General features: G+C 41.1%; 3 protein-coding genes across 5 annotated transcripts; all 3 read right to left on the bottom strand.

The window, feature by feature from the left end:
* Positions 1–4659: 4659 nt before the first annotated feature.
* LOC130185527 (galectin-3-binding protein A-like) lies at positions 4660–7811 on the bottom strand. The gene is made up of 6 exons (XM_056402039.1): positions 7610–7811; positions 7254–7361; positions 6764–6967; positions 6447–6584; positions 6063–6354; positions 4660–5953 (listed from the first exon to the last, which is right to left on the bottom strand). Exons 2-6 carry the CDS (start codon positions 7336–7338, stop codon positions 4876–4878), a joined length of 1797 nt encoding a protein of 598 aa, XP_056258014.1. The 5' UTR covers positions 7339–7361; positions 7610–7811; the 3' UTR covers positions 4660–4875.
* A 99-nt stretch (positions 7812–7910) lies between these two features.
* On the bottom strand, positions 7911–14333 carry cant1a (calcium activated nucleotidase 1a). 3 transcript variants are annotated; one of them, XM_056402042.1, is made up of 4 exons: positions 14176–14333; positions 9525–10193; positions 8982–9185; positions 7911–8892 (listed from the first exon to the last, which is right to left on the bottom strand). In XM_056402042.1, the coding sequence occupies exons 2-4, from the start codon at positions 10168–10170 to the stop codon at positions 8522–8524; spliced, it is 1221 nt and encodes a 406-aa protein (XP_056258017.1). In that variant the 5' UTR covers positions 10171–10193; positions 14176–14333; the 3' UTR covers positions 7911–8521. The 3 variants fall into 3 exon arrangements, with proteins under 3 accessions (XP_056258017.1, XP_056258015.1, XP_056258016.1); XM_056402040.1 differs by lacking the exon at positions 14176–14333 and adding an exon at positions 12495–12639; XM_056402041.1 differs by lacking the exon at positions 14176–14333 and adding an exon at positions 11143–11269.
* Positions 14334–15235: 902 nt separating this feature from the next.
* Positions 15236–18708, bottom strand: syngr2a (synaptogyrin 2a). Its single transcript, XM_056402514.1, has 4 exons — positions 18500–18708; positions 17055–17292; positions 16761–16897; positions 15236–16629 (listed from the first exon to the last, which is right to left on the bottom strand). The coding sequence occupies exons 1-4, from the start codon at positions 18596–18598 to the stop codon at positions 16432–16434; spliced, it is 672 nt and encodes a 223-aa protein (XP_056258489.1). The 5' UTR covers positions 18599–18708; the 3' UTR covers positions 15236–16431.
* Between the last annotated feature and the right edge of the window lie 96 nt (positions 18709–18804).

The following is an 18804-nucleotide window of genomic DNA, read 5'->3' on the forward strand; positions in this document are numbered from 1 at the left end:
TTGTCCCTCACTCCTGCATAAAAATAGATAGCTGTTCTGTTGGAATGTTCACCACAGCAACGCCACCTCAGGAAACTGTGGATCTCGAGAGCTCTGGGTTTGTGGCCTCCCGTGTTGATTCTGGCTTAGAAGGGAGAGATCACAGTGAGGGCATGGTGTGTTTGATGATTAGAGCTGATTTTGAATAATGAAGAGGACCAAAGGGAGTGAGAGAGAGAGCGAGAGAGAGAGAGAGAGAGAGAGAGAGAGTGAGGGACTGTATCTGCTGTGGCTGCCTCGCTCCCTGACATCATATTTGGCCACCGACTGTTGGTCTTCTGGCCACTCTGGCAAATATTTCCACTCTTTTCCATAGTTGAGCATTTTTGCCTGGTTGCTTTTCCACAGGTCTCTGATGTCTGTGTAAAAACAGGCCGGGAGAGAGAGAGGGAGCAGAGAGGAAAATGGGACACCCGATTTAATGTCATATCTGTAATGACTAAAGTCTCTTGCGTCTTTTTGCTGAAGGGAATTTGGACGTTTGATCGTCTTTACCTTGGAGTCAGAATACCATGAGTTAGATAAGGAAATTTCCACAATGTTAGAAATTTTGCAAGACAGTATGACTCTTAAATGGAAAGTGGAAGTTACCAGACACAAAAGACGTAACAGCAACAACAGCGCAGATGTTGGGTGTGGGACAGCAATTAAGACACATGAAAGGAAGTGACACATCCAAGACGAAACCGGTGGAAATATGCTTCCGTCTCTTTCTGCAATTTACCAAAAAGCATGAGAGGAACAGCAGGCGCCTTCTTCTGGGCAAAGCCTGCCGCCCCCTGTCCAAACAGTCAGCTTCCTTTGCACTGAGATGCTGACTGATGTGGTGGGCTCTGCTCAGATTGAAGCCGTGCCCCCAGCTCCTGAGCATATTTCAAATGACCTCACAGCATGACCATTCTGAGCTATTTCCTAAACTACAACTCTCCCTTTAGAACAGGGTTTTTACTTGCCAGTTAAGATCTGGACTATTGTATCAACATTTGGTTTTAATTTGTTGAAAGAGGGCAAAATTGTCAAAGAAGTGCAATGTAAGCAGCCCCCCTGTGTACATTACCCACTACAAACGTCAAAAGGGGCTTAGGAATGGTCCGAACCTCTATCCCCTAAATTACAGACTTGCAAGGCCAGGAATACTCTTAAAAGGAAGTGCCCGGTAAGGCAGAAAAAGAGGGTCTCATTGTGGGAACTGGTGGGTGCTGCGGCAATGACCCACATCCTTTGACTCCCACCTCCTCTGCCCTGTTGCCCACACACATCCCATATGACCTGACCACCACGTAGCTTTTCGACTATCTATCCCCTGATGCATGTCCACCTCCTCCACTTTACCATCTTTGTTTTGATGTGACCCAGCCACGGCCCACTGGTAATTCCCATCATTTTCCATTCATCAGTACAGCTATTCACATTTCATTGGTGACAATGTGAGACAGTGAATCAGCATTACAGAAATCGCTTGAGGGACAGTGAGGGGGAGGAAAACATCTGCTTGAAAGACATAAAAAAACAAGAAAACATTTAAGTCACACCATTGTTCAAAGTGAACGACCTTTAGCGAACACCGTTTCCCATAAGGCCTACACATTTGCAGGCTAAACATCATGGCTCGAAAGAGGAGGAAAGTCTGTTCCTTGCCTCTTCACAGCAGAACAGAGAGGACTAAAAAATAGAAAGTTGAAAAAAATTGCTTTAGAGGAGAGGGTTGGTGAGTTTTATGGATATGAATGGAACCAAGTTACAATGATATAAGTACCATGCTTGTAGTCTTTTCTGGGAGCTGTAATTTTTTTCTCTGCTCATAAAGAAATTGATGTTTAACTTTGGTAAATCATGAATATTTCAATTTCTTATAGTAAGTGTTAGTGGAAGCCGATTTGTCTCAGAAAATGGAACGTAATGAACAGGAACACGTTTCCTTTTTCAGAGGGACCTATGGAAAAAATGCATTGACTTAAAGAAGAAAGTGAAATAGGAGTTAACCTGTTTCATCTTCATGACTTAATGAAAACTGTCTACAGCGTGGTTTCACAGTGTGACAGTCACCATGAGTTTCCTGCTAACTGTCCAGTGAACATTATAAGAGTAAGTTTCAGTGGAATTGTTGGAACACTATGAGTAACAAATGTGTAAACTCTTACTTTTAAATAACTAGTAAGTGATTGTACAGCCACAATGTTACCAGTCTGTGACTGTGGTGTCTGGGGCAACGTGTGGATAATGTGCTACAAGATATTGCAAACATGGATAAAAAAAAATAATTTGAAGTTGTGTTGCTGTCCACCTTAGTCCATCTTAGTCCATTATTCACTCACACTTTTAAGCTCTGTTTCAAGTTCAGAGCATTTTTTTCTTTGCTTTTACAGCTGCCTGCTGTGGCCGAGAGAGCCTGGCGAGAGTGGTGACAGAGAAACAGAACAGTAAACTTGTAAGTCTAAAAATCAACACTCTGCATTGAGAGATGCTACTCGTAAATTCGAGGAGAACTGCAGATTTGGTTAACAGTTCTTTGTGGACTCATCATTATCACATTGCACATGATGCATTGTTGACATCAGTGCAGCTTTAATATCCCATACTTTTCAAATACATCATGCCAAATCAAATAAAATGACTATAAAAGGACACAAACAACAATTAAAAGTTTCCATTTTACTGCACAATAACATATCTGTGAAAAGTGGCATCTTTTTTTTTTAATTTGCACTTAAGAATCCCTCTCTCAAGACATAATACATCTTCCGCCATACATGACCCCACATCACCCAGCGCTCACAGTTCCCTTTGTGTATGAATGAACTAAAGGCTTTACTCTGCTACTTTTTGTTGTATGTTTTTGTTATTACAACAAACTTATTTTTTTTTCAACATAAGGGGAAACTGGGAAATTTCAGAAGGGCATCAGAGGTTAAGTGGTTGAATGAGAGTTTAAGTATTTGTTCATAAACCCACAAAGTAGAATTTCAAAATTCTGGGGCAAACCAAATAAACAAAGTATGTTCTAACTTGTGGGGTTTATTTAATTGGTAAAATTACACAACAATGAAATTACAGCAAGATATTACTCACAACAAAACAAGTCTACCCTGTGATGAAATATTTAAATGCTCCCTCATGATGAACACATTATTTTACATTGAGCTCACAGCATGACATGAAATTACTTGTGAATGAAAGCACTCACTCCTGTGTCCAACCAAACCAATGCTGTGAGTTTGTGCAAGACTGAACCATGAGTGCATGTGGAGGAATCATCTTAAATATATTCTTATCATGTAATCTTTATAACTGATCCATCACAGACGGACACACTTCTCAGAAACCCATGAGTCACTATGAATTATTATGTGGCTGTTTAGTCCACCTGCCCAGGCACGCAGGCCTGCATGTTGTCAGAGTGTGACTGTCAGTCATGCGAAGCGGAAATTCAGGGGCACTTGTCTGGTGTGTGGTAAAAACACAATTGCTTGGAAAGATTTCATGATTCATAAAAAGGAAACTAACTTCATATCCTAAATCAAACCCTCTCAACACAAACCCCTTTCACATTCTGTATCTTAAAGCCAACATGTTTGAAGTATGCTGTTTGTTTTCATACATCTGGGTAAGTGTGATGATAAACATGACTTTTAGTTACTTCACACAAAAAGAAGATTATTGCAGCCAGAACCAAAACTTAATTAAAAGAATATTTCTGTGAAATATTAGGAAATACACCTATTTACTTCCTGGTGAAGAGTTAGATGAGAGGATGAATACCACTTTCATTTTCTTTTTAAACATATGGCTACAGCAATTACCTAGTTACCTTAGTGGAGACTGGCTCTGCCCATAAAGTTACATCTGCCTACCAGCATATCTAAAGCTAATTAGTTACCATGTTACATAGAGAAAATGCCAGAATATTTCTTGGCTGTTACCAGTTGCCAGGCAACCATCAGAGACTCTGCAGCCAAGATATAGTCCTTTAAATAACCCCTTGCATGGTGTATTGTTGTTTTCACACTTTAAAGGGGCTATTTGTAAGTTTTCTCTGCCATCGAACCATGCTGAATATCTTACCAGGAGTAATGGTGGTGATGGCTGCTTGCCAAGAGCTTCAACCATTCTTGTGTTTACAATAGCCCTACAATAATAACCCTTTGATGAGCACTTCTTTAGAGCAGACTGGACACTACAGTGATATTGATTGTATCATCTAACTCTCCTTCCAACACTTAACTGCAAGGCATTTTATCTCCTTTTTATCATTCCACTACTCATAGTAATGATATATGCATATGAACCCTTCCCCTTCAGTGAGCTGGACAGCAGCTAAATGGTTGAGGTTATGACAGCAGATATTATTAAAGCAGCAGGGTTCATGTCAAAGTCAGTATGGTTAATATTTTGAACAGGACCAGGCAAAAACCTCTGGCAGACTGGTATATATTACAATGTTAATGCAGCGAACATCCAGGGGAGAAAAGTTATAAATCAGACTGATGATTAATTTAACTTGGCCCCATTTACACTTGTCTTTTCATCCGTCTCCTATCTGGATAAATTGCTGGTCTTGTGAGGGACAGATTGGGTCTTTTAAAAGAAAAGTGCTGACACACACAAAAATCTAGAGAGATCTTGAAATCACTATAACAATTTTTATTTTTTTATTTTTTTAAGAAGGCAGATAAAGATATGATTGATTGATGTGATATGAATGAAATCATTACCAGGTGATACATTTGTAGTTAATCAACAAGAGATTCATGAAAGAAAAATCAGTCACACAGATAATCTTGTAAGCATTTGACTGCAATCTATTGAATGACCACCCAGTGGGAGAAATAATCAGATTCAGACATACTCTGGTCTCACTACAAAGTGATAGTCGTACTGGTCATCAGGACAGGGATAGGCAAGCAGGGTATTATTTGAAGCAATATGAACCAGATTGTCCTTGAAGTCCTGAACCTGACAGATGTACCTGCCTTGGCACAACAGCAGGAGCCGGTTACGAAAGAGGACGTTGCTCTGCGAGAGGTGGCTTTGGGGAACCAGCCTTGCCATTGGGAGCGAAATGCATCTCACCCCTCGGTTTGAACATTCATAGTTACTCTTGAAGACATTTGCCTCCCAGTTAATCTTGTTGTCCTTAAAGATAAGGCTGTTGTGGACAGGTGTGTGGAAAGACTTAGTTGTGGTCTGACCATATACATAGGAACGGGGATTATCATAGCCATACTGTCTCCTGTTGTACGAATTTCGATACACGGTTCGGGTTGGCTCCGGTGAGGTTGGAGGGCCAATAACAGTGCTCCATGGTTTAGCAGTGTAGATCCTGGGCAGGTAGTCATCATCTCTGTTGAACTTTGGGTTGGACAAAAGATTGCTGAAGAGCAGAACATTAAACTGGTATGCTTTCAACATGTTTTCTTGATACATTTTCTTATTAGTGCTGTAAACAGTGGAGTTGGACTCAATTTCATACAGTTTCTCCACAGGGATCATAGGGAAACGAATGCGATTCAACAGGTAAACCTGGGTTTCCAAACTGACGAACTCGCTCTTCTTTGTGATCCAGCTCTCTACTGTCTGGAGGAGAAAATACTCATCTGGCACCACCAGGTCTGAGCGGGTTAGAAGGGCTCCTATGATTTCCACAGATAGGTCGGCCCAAACTGGAGATTTGGTCAGGCTTTCGAAGTTCCAGGCCAGGTACTGGATACAGTTCTCCTGAAGAACCATGTCCCCAGTCTCCTCTGCATATTTGTAAATGGACACCTGGGTGAAGAATGAAGCGTCCTCTGGAAGGACTTTAGAGAGAAGCCGGCCTGTGTCCTCCATTAGCTGCTTCACCCCAAACTTAGAAGCCATCCAGTGGAGGCACTGCACAGAGGAGAAGGTCACATCTATCTTGTGGGTGTAAAGGTACCTGTTGAGAAGAAAATAGTAGAATATTTATTAGATTTTATCTATGTTGGGTGATATAAATATGAATTCTATATCTCGAAACAATACAAATCATTGTAGTTTCAGTATACCTGATGAAGGGGGTGACATATGGTTGGCAGGACTCTCTGATGTTGACACTGATATTGCTAATCCCCTCCAGGGCATTAAAGAGCGGGAAATTCAAGAGGATCATTTTGTGTACACAGATTGTTGTTTCCTCCATTTCCATATTCCCATCCTCCAGTCTGTTTCCAGTGGCACTCTTGACTGAGATCAGGAAGTCACAGCCATTTCCACTGTCAAATATTTGGCCAAGGTCATTAGACAGACTGAAACTGTGGTCCAGCGTGTGCGTAGAATCACTGCTGGTCACATTAGTGCCTGGAATAACAAATCATTGGGATGAATATTTAATAGAAAATGAGTATGAAGAGCAACAATCACACAGAATCTACTTTTGTTTAAATACCTACTTTCTGTTTCACAGATAACTCCAACATCCTCTTTGTGGGTGCAGTCAGTTACTCCCCAGTTTTTGAAACCACAAGTCAACAGATGATACTCTGTTCCATTACAATTGATATCATCCAGCCAAATGAGTCCAGACTTTACTGTATGATGTAAAATGAAAGGGAATGCATTTGTTAATTGTCATAGTGATTAACACATTAAACAGAGCCCATTCAGCTGAATTTGTGGTGTTTGTATGTTGAAACTCAAATCACAATTCCTCATCAATAACAATAATTTCACTGCCCTCTGGTGGGGAATACTTGGAAGTAAAGTGCACCTTCTCCATAGTCTTGTCCAATGACAACAGATCTTGCTCCGGGGAAGTGGAGCTGACGACACACCACCTGGGCCTCAGCCAAGTCCCAGCCGTCATCACACACTGTTCCCCATTTCCCGTCATGGTAGACCTCCACACGGCCCTCTGAAATGCTCTTAGAGCCAAACAGCCTTATGTCACCTTCCTGCGCCTCAGGGTTTCGTCCTATATGCAGAGACGGGTAAAATATTCACAAAGGACATGGCAGGTCACCACCAAGGTCTCCAAGGTTATACAAACATTCACATAATCTCCAGATCATCGTTTTAAATGAGCATGGCTAGAATAAATTTGTAAAAGTGCATAACATAGGCATGGCATAGTGTACTCACACAATCATTAATATTTACATGACTACAGTATAAGCATCGTTTCATTTGCATGTATTATTTTCAAGGCAAAGTTATAAGTATTTTCTTAGTTTTCACACAAAGTGCTTGAGATGACTCACTGAACAGGTTGAATTTGCTTGCATTTCCAGAGACATTGAGAAGTAGCAGCAGCCACAGGGTGCGTACATTTCGATATGTGAGCATTTCCACTCGCCACTTTATGGACTCTGACACAGACAGACGATAATAAAAAGAAGTGTGAGAAATAGAATCACAAATATGCATAAAATTATGCCTTGCATGTTTTTGAGCTGCACCAAACCTAGACCTGTAGTTTTGTTTGTTTGGCTTTTTTGCATAAAGATCAATGCAAGATTTAATGCAGCATCTACCGCAACTGAAAATGACTACACTGAACATGTGCACAAAAACGAATAGGTCAAACTTGAAAGACAATGTAATGAAGCCCCATTACCTTCTTCTCTCTGGTTATAAAGTGTTGTCCTCAAATGTGATCTCTTGTTTGAAGCCTGTGACACAAATGTACCTCCTTTTGAGGTCTTGCTACATAGGGAGGGGGTGAGGAGTGGGAGTGTATGCTTCACTTTTCCTCTCTTGTTGCTTTGCCTAAGTTTCGTTTTACATTAAAGAGGAAATTGGGCTGTTGCACAACTCTTCTTGGTCCAGTCAAGACTTGCTTGAGGACAATATGTGAGTTTTGTTGAACCAGTTTTGTAGCACAATCCCAATGTGAATTACATGACAAGACTCAGATATAGGAATCAATGGTTTACTTAGTCAGGCCCCCTACCTTCCAAAAAACATTACACATAGCAATTCATTATTCACCACAACATCCTTCAGATAATGATTATTCTGGAGAATAAAAACAGGCTTTTGTTATTCCACTGAAAATAACACGATTGGTGTGTACAGAATGATGCTGTTTAACATGGAGCAAAGGGGAAAACCTTTGACCTTTTGAGAGTGTACAGTATGTGCATGAATATGTATGCTTTAGGAAAAAAAAAAAAAAAAAAAAATCACAGTCTGATAAATCAGTCTTTTGTACATTCATTATAAGAAAGGCTACAGTACTGTTGAGGGCCACATTTGGCCTGGGAAGGAGATGATGCGCCACAAGACATGCTGGCATTCTTCAGTCTGACCAACAGTTTCTCAAAACCCAAAACTGGACAACATTTCAGTCTCAGTCAGTCGTTCTTCTGCTTGTACTGAAGATGATCCTTTATGAGCTGGAGTTGTGTCTTTTACAAACCCTATGAGAAAGCAGCAAGTACATTAACTTCAACAGTGACTGGTTTGTAAACAAAATAGAACCACGGTGCAGTGGCCTCAAGAGCAAGTCCTGCAGTCTCTGTGCCCTCTATATGAACTCCAAGCCCTCATATTTTACATCCCCAATCTTAGTTTCAGGTAAGAGGATGCGTCCGTCAAGTGTGAAGGCCATGATGTATGTCGCGATCTTTCCTGCGTCCTCCTCTGACTTGAGAGCCAGAATGATCTGGTCGTCCGTGTTGGGGACAAACTTGAAGGAAGAGAAACCGTGAGTGGGGTTAAGCGGACCCACTCGACTTACAATGATGTTTTTGAAATCTGGCGAGCAGCTAAGGGCGAGGTTCGTGCCGCGGCGCTCGTCCGCCGTCTCCTCATAGCGCTCCTTGCTGGCGCGGCGGGGGAGGAAAAACCAGCGCTGCAGGGTGTCGCTCCACGCCGCTGACTCGTGGATCAGATAACCTGCGGAGATCCAGAGGAATATGGTAAAGAATAAAGCAAAGTGAAAGAAATGGAAGCCACTCTGAGTGAGACCAGAGTAACATCCTCACCTGGAGGCTCTATCCCTGCAGCAGACTTCAGCGAATTGTACCTGGGGACCCAGTTCTCATGTTGTACATCCCCTCTGAAGCCAACTACTTTCACCCACTCTGGGTTGTTGTTGACGAACTCGCCTTCAGTGGTGGTCCACTCCTTCCCCAGACCGCCGACGTATAGGTGCTCGTCCTTCACTGCCAGCCACTCAGCTTTGAACCCTAACAGGAGAAAGTAAAAGTACCATTGCATTGTGGTAAAATTACTTCAAGCATGAGTCCGGCATTCAAAAGTTAAAGTTCAAAAGTATGACAGGCAGAATATATAATGTAAGCATCATTCATATTCATGTGTTCATCTTTTAGACAGTACTCTAATCTCAATAACTTCACCTCATTAGGCCTTTAACAGTTATTTAAATGAAACCATCTGAAATGTTTAGAGGTCAAACCACTAACAATTCATAGACATCTGAAAGGATCTCTTAACAGAAACCACTGTTTCAAAGTAACATTTTTTACAGTCAAATAAATGCATAAAATACAATGTATGTTTCTGACCTTTGGCAACGCTGCCATCACCGTCAGGTAAGATGACCCAGGGTACAGCTTTATTGCCATCAATGTTATAGACTACACCCGTTCTGTCATCAACGCTGTAGAGTTTCCCGTTGAACACTACCAGCTCAGATAGCTCCATACCCCTGCCTTTCTCCGACAAGTGGCTTTCCAGCAGCACTCTGTCCGTGTCCCATTCAACCGCCACCTTGTCACCACTCTGGGACACCATCAGGTACCCTCGCCGCATGTAGCTGAACCACGTCAGCTTCTTGTCACTAAGAGAGCTTGTGTCCAGGTCGGCAATGACTCCAATGCGGTAGCGGGTGCCCTGTGGCGTGCGCTCAGGCGTACTGAGAGGGTAGGTGTCGTTGTAATGGGAATCGGACTGGCTTGTGTCACTGTGACTGGCCTTCCAGCCGTGTGAGTTGGAGGAGTGGGAACGAAAGCCTGAGCTCAAGTGCATGAAGAGCAGCAGGAGCAAGGTAAGGGAGCCGGCCACGGCCACGATTGGCCTCCACTTAAGGCGGAAACGAGGGTCAGTGCCGTTGGCCATGGAAGCCAGCATGGGGAGGCCTCCTACAGAGATACGCAGGGAGTTCATAGGCTCATTCTGCTCCAGTCGCGTGAAGCCTGGGGGAGCAGGCATGGAGGACGGAGGTCTGGACTGACCTTAAGGAAAAAGAGAGAGAGGATGTAAGTAATGTCCACTTGTAGATCATTCAAGAAAGCAGCAGGTTGTCAAAAAGAAAAGGTGAAGCCTCATTTGTGGTAGATTACAGTTTTTACTTATCTATATTTAAGGTCCCACCATAGCTCTGCAAGTAGGAACATTTTGCTCTCAACAACAACAACTAAATCTAAACTATGTCCATTTTTCTAAAAAAGATTTTGTCATATATGGTTCCTTACCAAGCCTCTTCCAGAGTAAATGTCACATGGTTTGTAACAATTACAGAACAATGGTAAATGCCAAAATCAATGTAACAACAGGAAAAGTCAAGAGTCACAAAGTAAGATCTGTTAAAGAGTAATATCTTTATATTACATTATCCATCATTTTGCAACTGAAAATACTGGTCATACCAGGCCAAGTAGGGCTGTAGCAGCAAACCGCCTGTGTGTACTGAATTGAATATTGATGTGTTTTCCTGCTTATGAATACATTTCTTTTTTATTTGTAAAAGAAATAATGTGTTATTTCTTTTTTCAAGTGTTTACACAGTCTCGCTTTAATATGGTAATTCTTGTCTAAAATACAGTTCATCATTCATAGAAGGTTGAGTGTTAGAGATAAGGCTGGGCTACTCAACTTGGCAGTAAACACTTGTTACACCTGCTTTTACCTTGTGAGCTAATACCACAATTTGACAGAACAACATTCAATATTCCTTAATCCTGTAGTACATGCCCCTTAACTGTGAAAACAAAAAAATGCATAATAAGGCAGTAGGCTATAATGTAAAGAAAAGTAAACTCAACTAAACTTTTGAATAGTGTAAGTTGTCTGAAAACAAACAAGTTTCTCTTCAATCCTTCTCTAACTTAGCCTACAACATGGCAACACCAAAGCACCACTGACATTTAAATAATAAAACTCCATGTAATCCTATTTACGTACTGTCCATCAGAAGACTATCTCCACCTCTAAATCAATCCAGATGGTCAGCAGATCCTTCATCCAAGCCTCTATCTTAAATATTACTTTAAATTCCAGTAAGAGCTCACACAAGTTAGTGTATGCCAGGTAAAACATTAAACAAGGAAGGAAGTAGCCAGTCTTAAGGTTGGGTGAATATCATGTGGCCTCCACTGCACTTTGTCAACGTGGATGCTGGGAGGAGCCCGTTCAGTGACAATGAGGGGACGGTACCTATGAACAGGTAAATCAGGAAACAGCCAATCAGATGGCTGTAGCACCAGTAACACCTAATGTTAACAGTCCTAATTTGATATACTATAAACTATTGCTCAAGTGACTCAGTTTACATTACCAACTCATCATTAAATCGGTATAGTTGTTCTGTAGCTATATTTTGTTGACATTTTCCGATGATCATTAATCAAAAATAATCAACAGATTAATTAATAATGAGAATAATAAAATGATGAGCTGATAAACAGAAAATGAACTATTTTGAAGCATTTTCAAGCAAAGATGTCAAACATCCGATGTTTCCAGCTTCCTAAATGTACACATTTGCTTTGTTTTCTTTATCTTTTATTACAGTAAATTGAATATTTTTGAGTTTTGGAATGATTATTGGACAAAACAGAGGATTTTTATTTTGCTATATATAATAAATCAAATGATTAATGAATTAATAGAAAAACTAATCAGGAGAGTAATCAATAATGAAAATAATCATTAATCGAATTCCTAGTTTAGTTAGATGATTTTCTTTACATAAAACTTTACATAGCCAATAGAGAGCCAGTTAAGAAGTAGATTTTTAAGTCTAGTACATGTGAAGTGGACAAGAGAAATATTCTACAACCACATGATGTTTTTTTACATACTGTCACTATACTGATATATGCTTAAAAACTCAAACTAATTTGACCTTTGAGTTAAATTAACACTCTCAACAAAACCCAAATGTGCACAGTCAGTGTACAGAGCTCTCCTCTGCTCTCTACACTTGCAGGGTTCACCATCAGGCTCTGTAGCGTAAAACTTATGTGCAATCTACTCTTTAAATTCCAGGGACCGCTGAAGCTGGCCTCAGGAGCTTTGACCTCTGTGGCCTAAACATGGCTGCATTTCTCTGAAAGGAGAGCAGGAGCTGAAAGACTCTTTCATAAGAGGGCCCCGAGCCAAACAGCAGTCCATTATGACAGCAACATCAGGGCCAACACTCAGAGGCAAGAAAACTATCCTGTCTGAAATACACCAACAAGTGGCTGGTAGTTAATTGCCTAAAAAGCCTGTTTAGATTCTAAATTGGAATATAAAAGTTTGAACAGGCTTACCCCTTCGTCTCCTCCTGCCAGAACGCTGAACCTGTGTCATCAAATTTACCTCACAAGACCTCCACAGCCAGCCCTGAGCTCCAAACTCTCCTTCTGCTCACTGATTATTTGCAGTGCAACCATGACTAGGGGTTGCTATAATGCTAGTGAACTTTAACTAGACTTGGAGGATTATGATTGAGTCCAAAGGGGAGACTTTAGCAGGACGCCAACGCAGTTCATTAAGTTAACATTCATCTCGGCAACCCCTGAATGGACAGAGGTTAGGAAAACATTTGTTAGCTGCACAATAAGTCTACCTGCATAAAGGTGAAAGGGCCGCTACAATAACTTGGTTCCTACATAACAGAGGTGTTCCTGTGACGCAATCAGTTCTCTGAGTACTCTGTGTGGACAGAGGCCGAAGTTTAGCCCGATAATAACAGCACAGCAGTCAACATGGCCAAGGGAACTCAAGCTTACTTTGACTTGTAGTAACATTAACTGATTTAAATCCGACTAGGCTTCAGTCCAAAATAAATGTTGACAAGATGAGCGAGAAGTGGAGAAATGGATTATGCATAAATTATGAATCAGTAAACAAGAAACTTCTGAGATTCTCTGAGTCAAATTGTTTAATTTCAATCTTCAGGTATATTGGGTACACCTGCAACACCTAAGGCAATCCAATGCAACAGCTCTGCCATTAATGTGACCTCTAAACAGATTATAATGTTCAGTTTTGGTTGACACTATCAGAGAGGTATTACTTTACCCAATAATAAATGTATGTTTTTAATTGAGCAACTCTACTCTAATAACTCTAATGAAGAGTGAATTAGGAGGCAAGCAACCTCTGAGCTTCTCAGTCATAGAAGAGGCGTCATTCCCAACACCTCCCTGACAACACAGGCAGCTGAGTAATTCTGCAACAAGTGTTTCTTTTTAGCGGGGAAAAAAGTTTAGCTGTGAACATGTGAGTGAGTATCTCTGCTTTAAAACTGCTGTGCCACCATAAAGGATGACATCTGGGAGATATGCTTCAAAGGAAGTAGATGAAGGAGCCAGAGAGAGAGAGAGAGAGAGAGAGAGAGAGAGAGAGAGAGAGAGAGAGAGAGAGAGAGAGAGAGAGAGAGAGAGAGAGAGAGAGACCCATAAATAGTTCACTCAGTGCTGTAAGGCAGATTCTGCACATCAAGGACCCCCCAAACAGATGTGCATGACACTGTGGACCAACAGTGAAATTTAAATGTCTGTCGTTTCGCTGCAGAGCCCTGGGACCACCTCTCAGGCCTCGGTGGTCCTGGGACGTTCACACTTTTGCAGGCCTTTAATTCATAAACCACTGAGCAGAATGCTGTTAGTTGGACCTATTGTTAACTGTTGGCAGAGTTTGTTTCGTTGGGAGTACCAATGACTTTAAGTCCCCCTCTCCTCCTTCACACACACACACACACAGAGATCCCATCGGCGTGTCTGTCTGTCTGTGCGTGTGCATGTATCTGTCTGTGTGTTAGCTTTCCCTGTCCTTCCAGCAGCGCAGAGGTTAACACACACACACACACACACACACACACACACACACACACACACACACACACACACACACACACACACACACACACACACACACACTACACAGACATGCCATCACAAATCGCTGCGTTCACAAGCGACCTGAAACAGCTCACTTCGTACTCACCGGAGATGTTAGATGTTCAGCTCGCAGTCTGCTGATGGCTGGAGCTCACATGTCATTATTACGGTGTCGCTTTCTCCCTCCGCTCCTTCTCCTCCGTTTGCGTTTAGCAGACAACCGACCATTACTTCCTGTGTGTACCGATGACGACAGCATCGTGCACTGCCTGCGCGCTCCCTGCATACAAGAGGGTCTGTCAAAGGCTGCCTTCACGTGCTGTCGGAAATATGACAACTTCAAACTAACACAATGCACTGCGGGGCCTAAATCTACAGACTGCTTTTAAATAACAAATAACTTAAAATAGAAACATCCCCGCACAAGGTAACGGCACGAACATGCACGCATGTTTGAAATAAGCTACCAGGCACCCGTCCTGACGCTCAAGGGGTCAGAGGCCCCCCTGGTCTTCATCTGCAAAACATGGAATAGAGAGATGAAAAACAACCAGAAACAGACGTGAAAACACATGAAACGTCTAGAAAGAGACGCAAAATGACCGCAAAGAGGCGGTAAACGACCACCAAAACGATCACAAACGCATTAAGTTAATTTTGCATAGCTTTCAGTCTTTTTCATTGAACTGCATCTGTTAGTGGTGAAATTGTGTCTCTCCGATCAGTAATGGATTACATATGACACTGGTTTTTCCCAAGCTTCCTCATTATTTTAGTCAAAATGAAACCAAGATCTGACGTTCAAGATTATGGTAAATATTGTCCCCTTTCCCTTAATCCATTATTTCATTAAATCGTGTTTTCATTCACAACCTCACTCTGACCGCATGAACTCTCAGTAACTGTCTGCAATGAATATATGCAACGTTATAGTCTTGATATAACACGAGAATTTAGACATCTTTGTTTTAATGTACTTCTATTAAGCATGCACATAATATACAAGTCTACTGTCTTTACATCATTATGGCGTTGTCTTCACTCTCTACAAGTTCTTCCACATTCACTTACACAATCACTACTCAAATATTTACCAAGGGAGCACAGGCCTGCAGAGTCCGGATCTCTCGTTACAGGCGTATGTAAATAATGGACCTACCCAAAGCTTCAAAACGAGATCAGTTTTTATTTGGCAAACCTTGTGTTATACAGAATACTGTATAAGGCACTTTGATGGAGAAATATTGTAAAGCCTTTGAGCATGACAGTAAAACTGCAAGTCCGTAAAAGGTAAAATTACCTTTTAAATTACAAACAAGGAAAAGCAATAAAGGAAAAAATATAGAAAACAATGCTTTGATTGTCACACACATGGACTGAAAGGATTATGTAGGCTAATAAATATATTAATTACCACAATATCAAAAAATTCCTGAAATCAAACATTTTCTGGATAACTTGTTTTAAAAATTGTAACTGAACCCAATAAGTCACACTGAACTTCTACAGAGGTAGCTCATATAATTGAATGGTTTGACTACCTCAAAACAAAACACCCTTAAATACTAAACTAAAATGTAGCAGAAATGGATTTAAACCATTACAATCAACAATCTTAGATCGGATATTGGCAATTAACAGCCCCCAAAGAAATTAACTGTGTTTTTCAGTGCATAAAAGCCATTTTCAGTGGTTGGTGATTAAAAAAGAAACAAAAACATAGCATTACAGTAGTTACAGAGGGAACATTTTCAATGCACCTAGTGATCAAATAATATGGGTTTGTTTTGTGATCAAAAAACAAAGCACATGAATCCTTGTTTTGCTTAATTATTGCATTAAACTGCTGTATATGAATTTGACAGTAATGAAAATATATGTACTTAACAGTAACATACATACAAAAAACAGTTGTCATATCAACAACGCAAAGCAGATTTCCAGACAACTAAGTATATCCTAACTTGTTTATCAATTTATGCTCTGATATTAACAGCTCTCTAACTGCACTCTAAAATGAAACAAAAGGGGTGCTGCAGTAACTGCAGGTGTTTTGCTACAAAGACAACAATGGCCCCCTCATCCTCTCTATTACCAAGATAATCTCCTAACAAAATAATATTTTCAGAGTTCAACTGCTGTGTGTGGCACTGTGAACAAAGCATCAAACATCCACCAAACAACTTACAACAATGGCACAAACTAAAAACACATCAGTGCACCCAAAAATATGCAAACACTTTCTGCAGGAAGAAAATCGGAGTGCAGAGAACAGTCTGAATTGTAAATGAAACCATTGGCACATGTCTTTATTTAAAAAGAAAACTCCCTTGTTGGATTCATGCTTTTGAATCACAGTCCTTCAATAAGCTGGAGGCTGGTACTCCCCTGGATGCTCCTGATTGTGGGAGAAAGGCGACTGCTGGTAGCTTGAGGGGCCGCTGGCGTATGGGGCAGGTGGGTATGGAGTACTGTGATCGTTGGCTGGGTCTCTGTACTCCTGGTCAAATTCACTCACACCCTGACGATACCTTGCATACGCAAAGTAGGACAAGAGTGCCTGTTGAGAGAGGTTTGAATCAGTAAACGGGGCTTTTACATGGATCACATTTTCAACAAGCTGAGTTGTGCCTTATCAAATGAATTTGTTAATCAAATCCTGGTAACACAAGGAGGTGAGGAGAGACTCACCCAGGTGATGACTGAGAAGAAGGAGAAAGCCACGACAGCCCGGGCAGCATCAGCAGGGGCAACAGTTTTTTCAGGGGTCTTGGACCACTGGTTGGCCAAGACACAGAAGCAGATGAACCACAGGAATGTCCAAGCCGCTGTCCCGTGAAGAAAATACAGCACAGCAATTAATAGTCAGGGTTAAAATGAAATATGATGATAACATTAACCTCAACCCAGCTGCAATTCCTGTTTCTGGGGACATTTCCTTTATTCTAGTATGAGTACAAGTCTAGAGTAAAATCTGACTCTTACCTGAGAAAACTAAATCTCCTATGACAATGTATTTTCTCTCTTTGGCATTGCTGATCTGTGGGAAGTAGGCATCCAGTATGAGGAAGACAACACAGGCCAGGAAGGCCAGGACTCCGATTCCAACCCCGTAGCTGCAGGCACTTTCAACGCCATTGAAAATGCATTGGGCCTCTGCCTTGCTTGCCGAGTTAACGTAGCCTTCTCCTGTGATGGTCGCAAAGACTACAATAGAAAATAACTGCAAAGAAAGGACACACAGGGTTATTGCCAAGGGGAGGGAAATGGTGAAAAATACATGTTTTCTAAGTCAAGCAGTTGCAGGGCTGTGTGATTCTTATCACATGATTCACATTACTAGAAAGCTTTCACCATAAAAAAAATCATCTAAATTCATATGAAAACATCTGTCAAGCCAGTTCAGACAAGTTGAGTTGAGCAGATGACATTGAAGAAGTTTCAGTTCCAGATCTATTTTTACATTGTATATACTGCATAGAAAAGAGCGACACCTTGTGGGAGTGATTCTTATTCCTGATCCACTTTTTACACCGTAGTGCAGCTGTATCAAATAGTCTATTAATTGATTAACTGGCTGACAGTAAATTTATCAGCAACAATTTTGATAATTGATTGTATACTGGTTCCTTTGTGAACTGATAACAAAATCTCAGTCATTTTCTATTTCTTACTTTTTAGTGCCTCAACATAGATGCTTTTTGTTGCAAGATCTAGTTTCAAAGGCAAAGGTGACAAAGCTTTGGCTGTCAGGGCCCATTAAATCTTAAATGACTTTTGTAAGAGCAACTGTCTTCTTTTAGAAAAACACAACTTTTCAAAGTAACTTCCTAGAGATGAATTTACAGTTAATGTGATGTTTTATTGTAAAGCATTGTGGTAATATGTTTCTTGAAGAGTTCCTCTTAGGTTAAGTTTATTATATCATTATTATTACATGAATAACCTCCCCAACTTACGCACTTAAATACAACTTTGCAGCTCAACAGATGACGCTGGAAAAATTTCATTTCCTTATCTGACACTGTACACACTCCAGAAAAAAAGAGCCGTGTGCTCTATGAGACTAAATTGTTACAGGCGAAGTTTTAAACTAGAATAACCAACAATTATTAAATTAAAACCAAACATCGTCCATCATCTGGCCGTAGTTACTGCGGTGACACAGCACTGGACATGCTAGTTAACATGAGCTAATATCAACTACTGCTATGGAAAATACATCTAATTAACACTTTATTCAAAGTTTATTCAAGGTTTCAACCTAAACCCCAGTTCGTGTCTGGTGTTAGGAGCTCATGACGCTAACAAGCCGTGTCCCTGACTGATTTGTGTCGACCCTGGCAGCGCACATCTGTTAACATACGGTCGGTGAAGTGACAGTTGGCTAACTTTAATGCTAACGTTAATGTTTCCGTGGAGTCACTCACCCAGCTCAGGCAGCGCAGAATGGTCTGAGGCTGTCTGACAAAGCTCGCTAAATCAAAAGCACCGCCGGCCAAAGAGGCCCCGTAAGCACTGCTCTGCATTTTTTTTTAAATCACCTAACAATGCCCGTCCAACAGTCTGAAGACAAGCTGAAAATTCTTCCTGTCAAAGTTGGGACTGTTTCGTTTTATCAAACAACTTCCTGAAAACTTCTCAAACACCGCCCCTTCTGTGGTGCGTTCAGGGGCTCCACATAAACTGCGTGGCTACATGGCTAAAAGATCAATTTTGGACTTCAGAGAAAGTA

The sequence above is a fragment of the Seriola aureovittata genome, chromosome 17 (assembly GCF_021018895.1).
Source record: "Seriola aureovittata isolate HTS-2021-v1 ecotype China chromosome 17, ASM2101889v1, whole genome shotgun sequence".
Lineage (NCBI taxonomy): Eukaryota > Metazoa > Chordata > Actinopteri > Carangiformes > Carangidae > Seriola > Seriola aureovittata.

Bases quoted from the DNA above. Each gene is read 5' to 3' on its own strand.
- LOC130185527 (XM_056402039.1), bottom strand. From the start codon at position 7,338: ATGCTCACATATCGAAATGTACGCACCCTGTGGCTGCTGCTACTTCTC. The intron at 6,968-7,253 runs GTGAGTCATCTC...CTCTGCATATAG, and splicing joins AAGCAAATTCAACCTGTTCA to GACGAAACCCTGAGGCGCAG. The intron at 6,355-6,446 runs GTAGGTATTTAA...TTGTTATTCCAG, and splicing joins AGTTATCTGTGAAACAGAAA to GCACTAATGTGACCAGCAGT.
- cant1a (XM_056402040.1), bottom strand. From the start codon at position 12,534: ATGACACAGGTTCAGCGTTCTGGCAGGAGGAGACGAAGGG. The intron at 9,186-9,524 runs GTCAGAAACATA...TTCTCCTGTTAG, and splicing joins TGATGGCAGCGTTGCCAAAG to GGTTCAAAGCTGAGTGGCTG. The intron at 8,893-8,981 runs GTGAGGATGTTA...GGATCTCCGCAG, and splicing joins TGCAGGGATAGAGCCTCCAG to GTTATCTGATCCACGAGTCA.
- syngr2a (XM_056402514.1), bottom strand. From the start codon at position 18,598: ATGCAGAGCAGTGCTTACGGGGCCTCTTTGGCCGGCGGTGCTTTTGAT. The intron at 17,293-18,499 runs GTGAGTGACTCC...CTTTCTTTGCAG, and splicing joins TTCTGCGCTGCCTGAGCTGG to TTATTTTCTATTGTAGTCTT. The intron at 16,630-16,760 runs GTGAGTCTCTCC...CTCTCTCAACAG, and splicing joins TCTTCTCAGTCATCACCTGG to GCACTCTTGTCCTACTTTGC.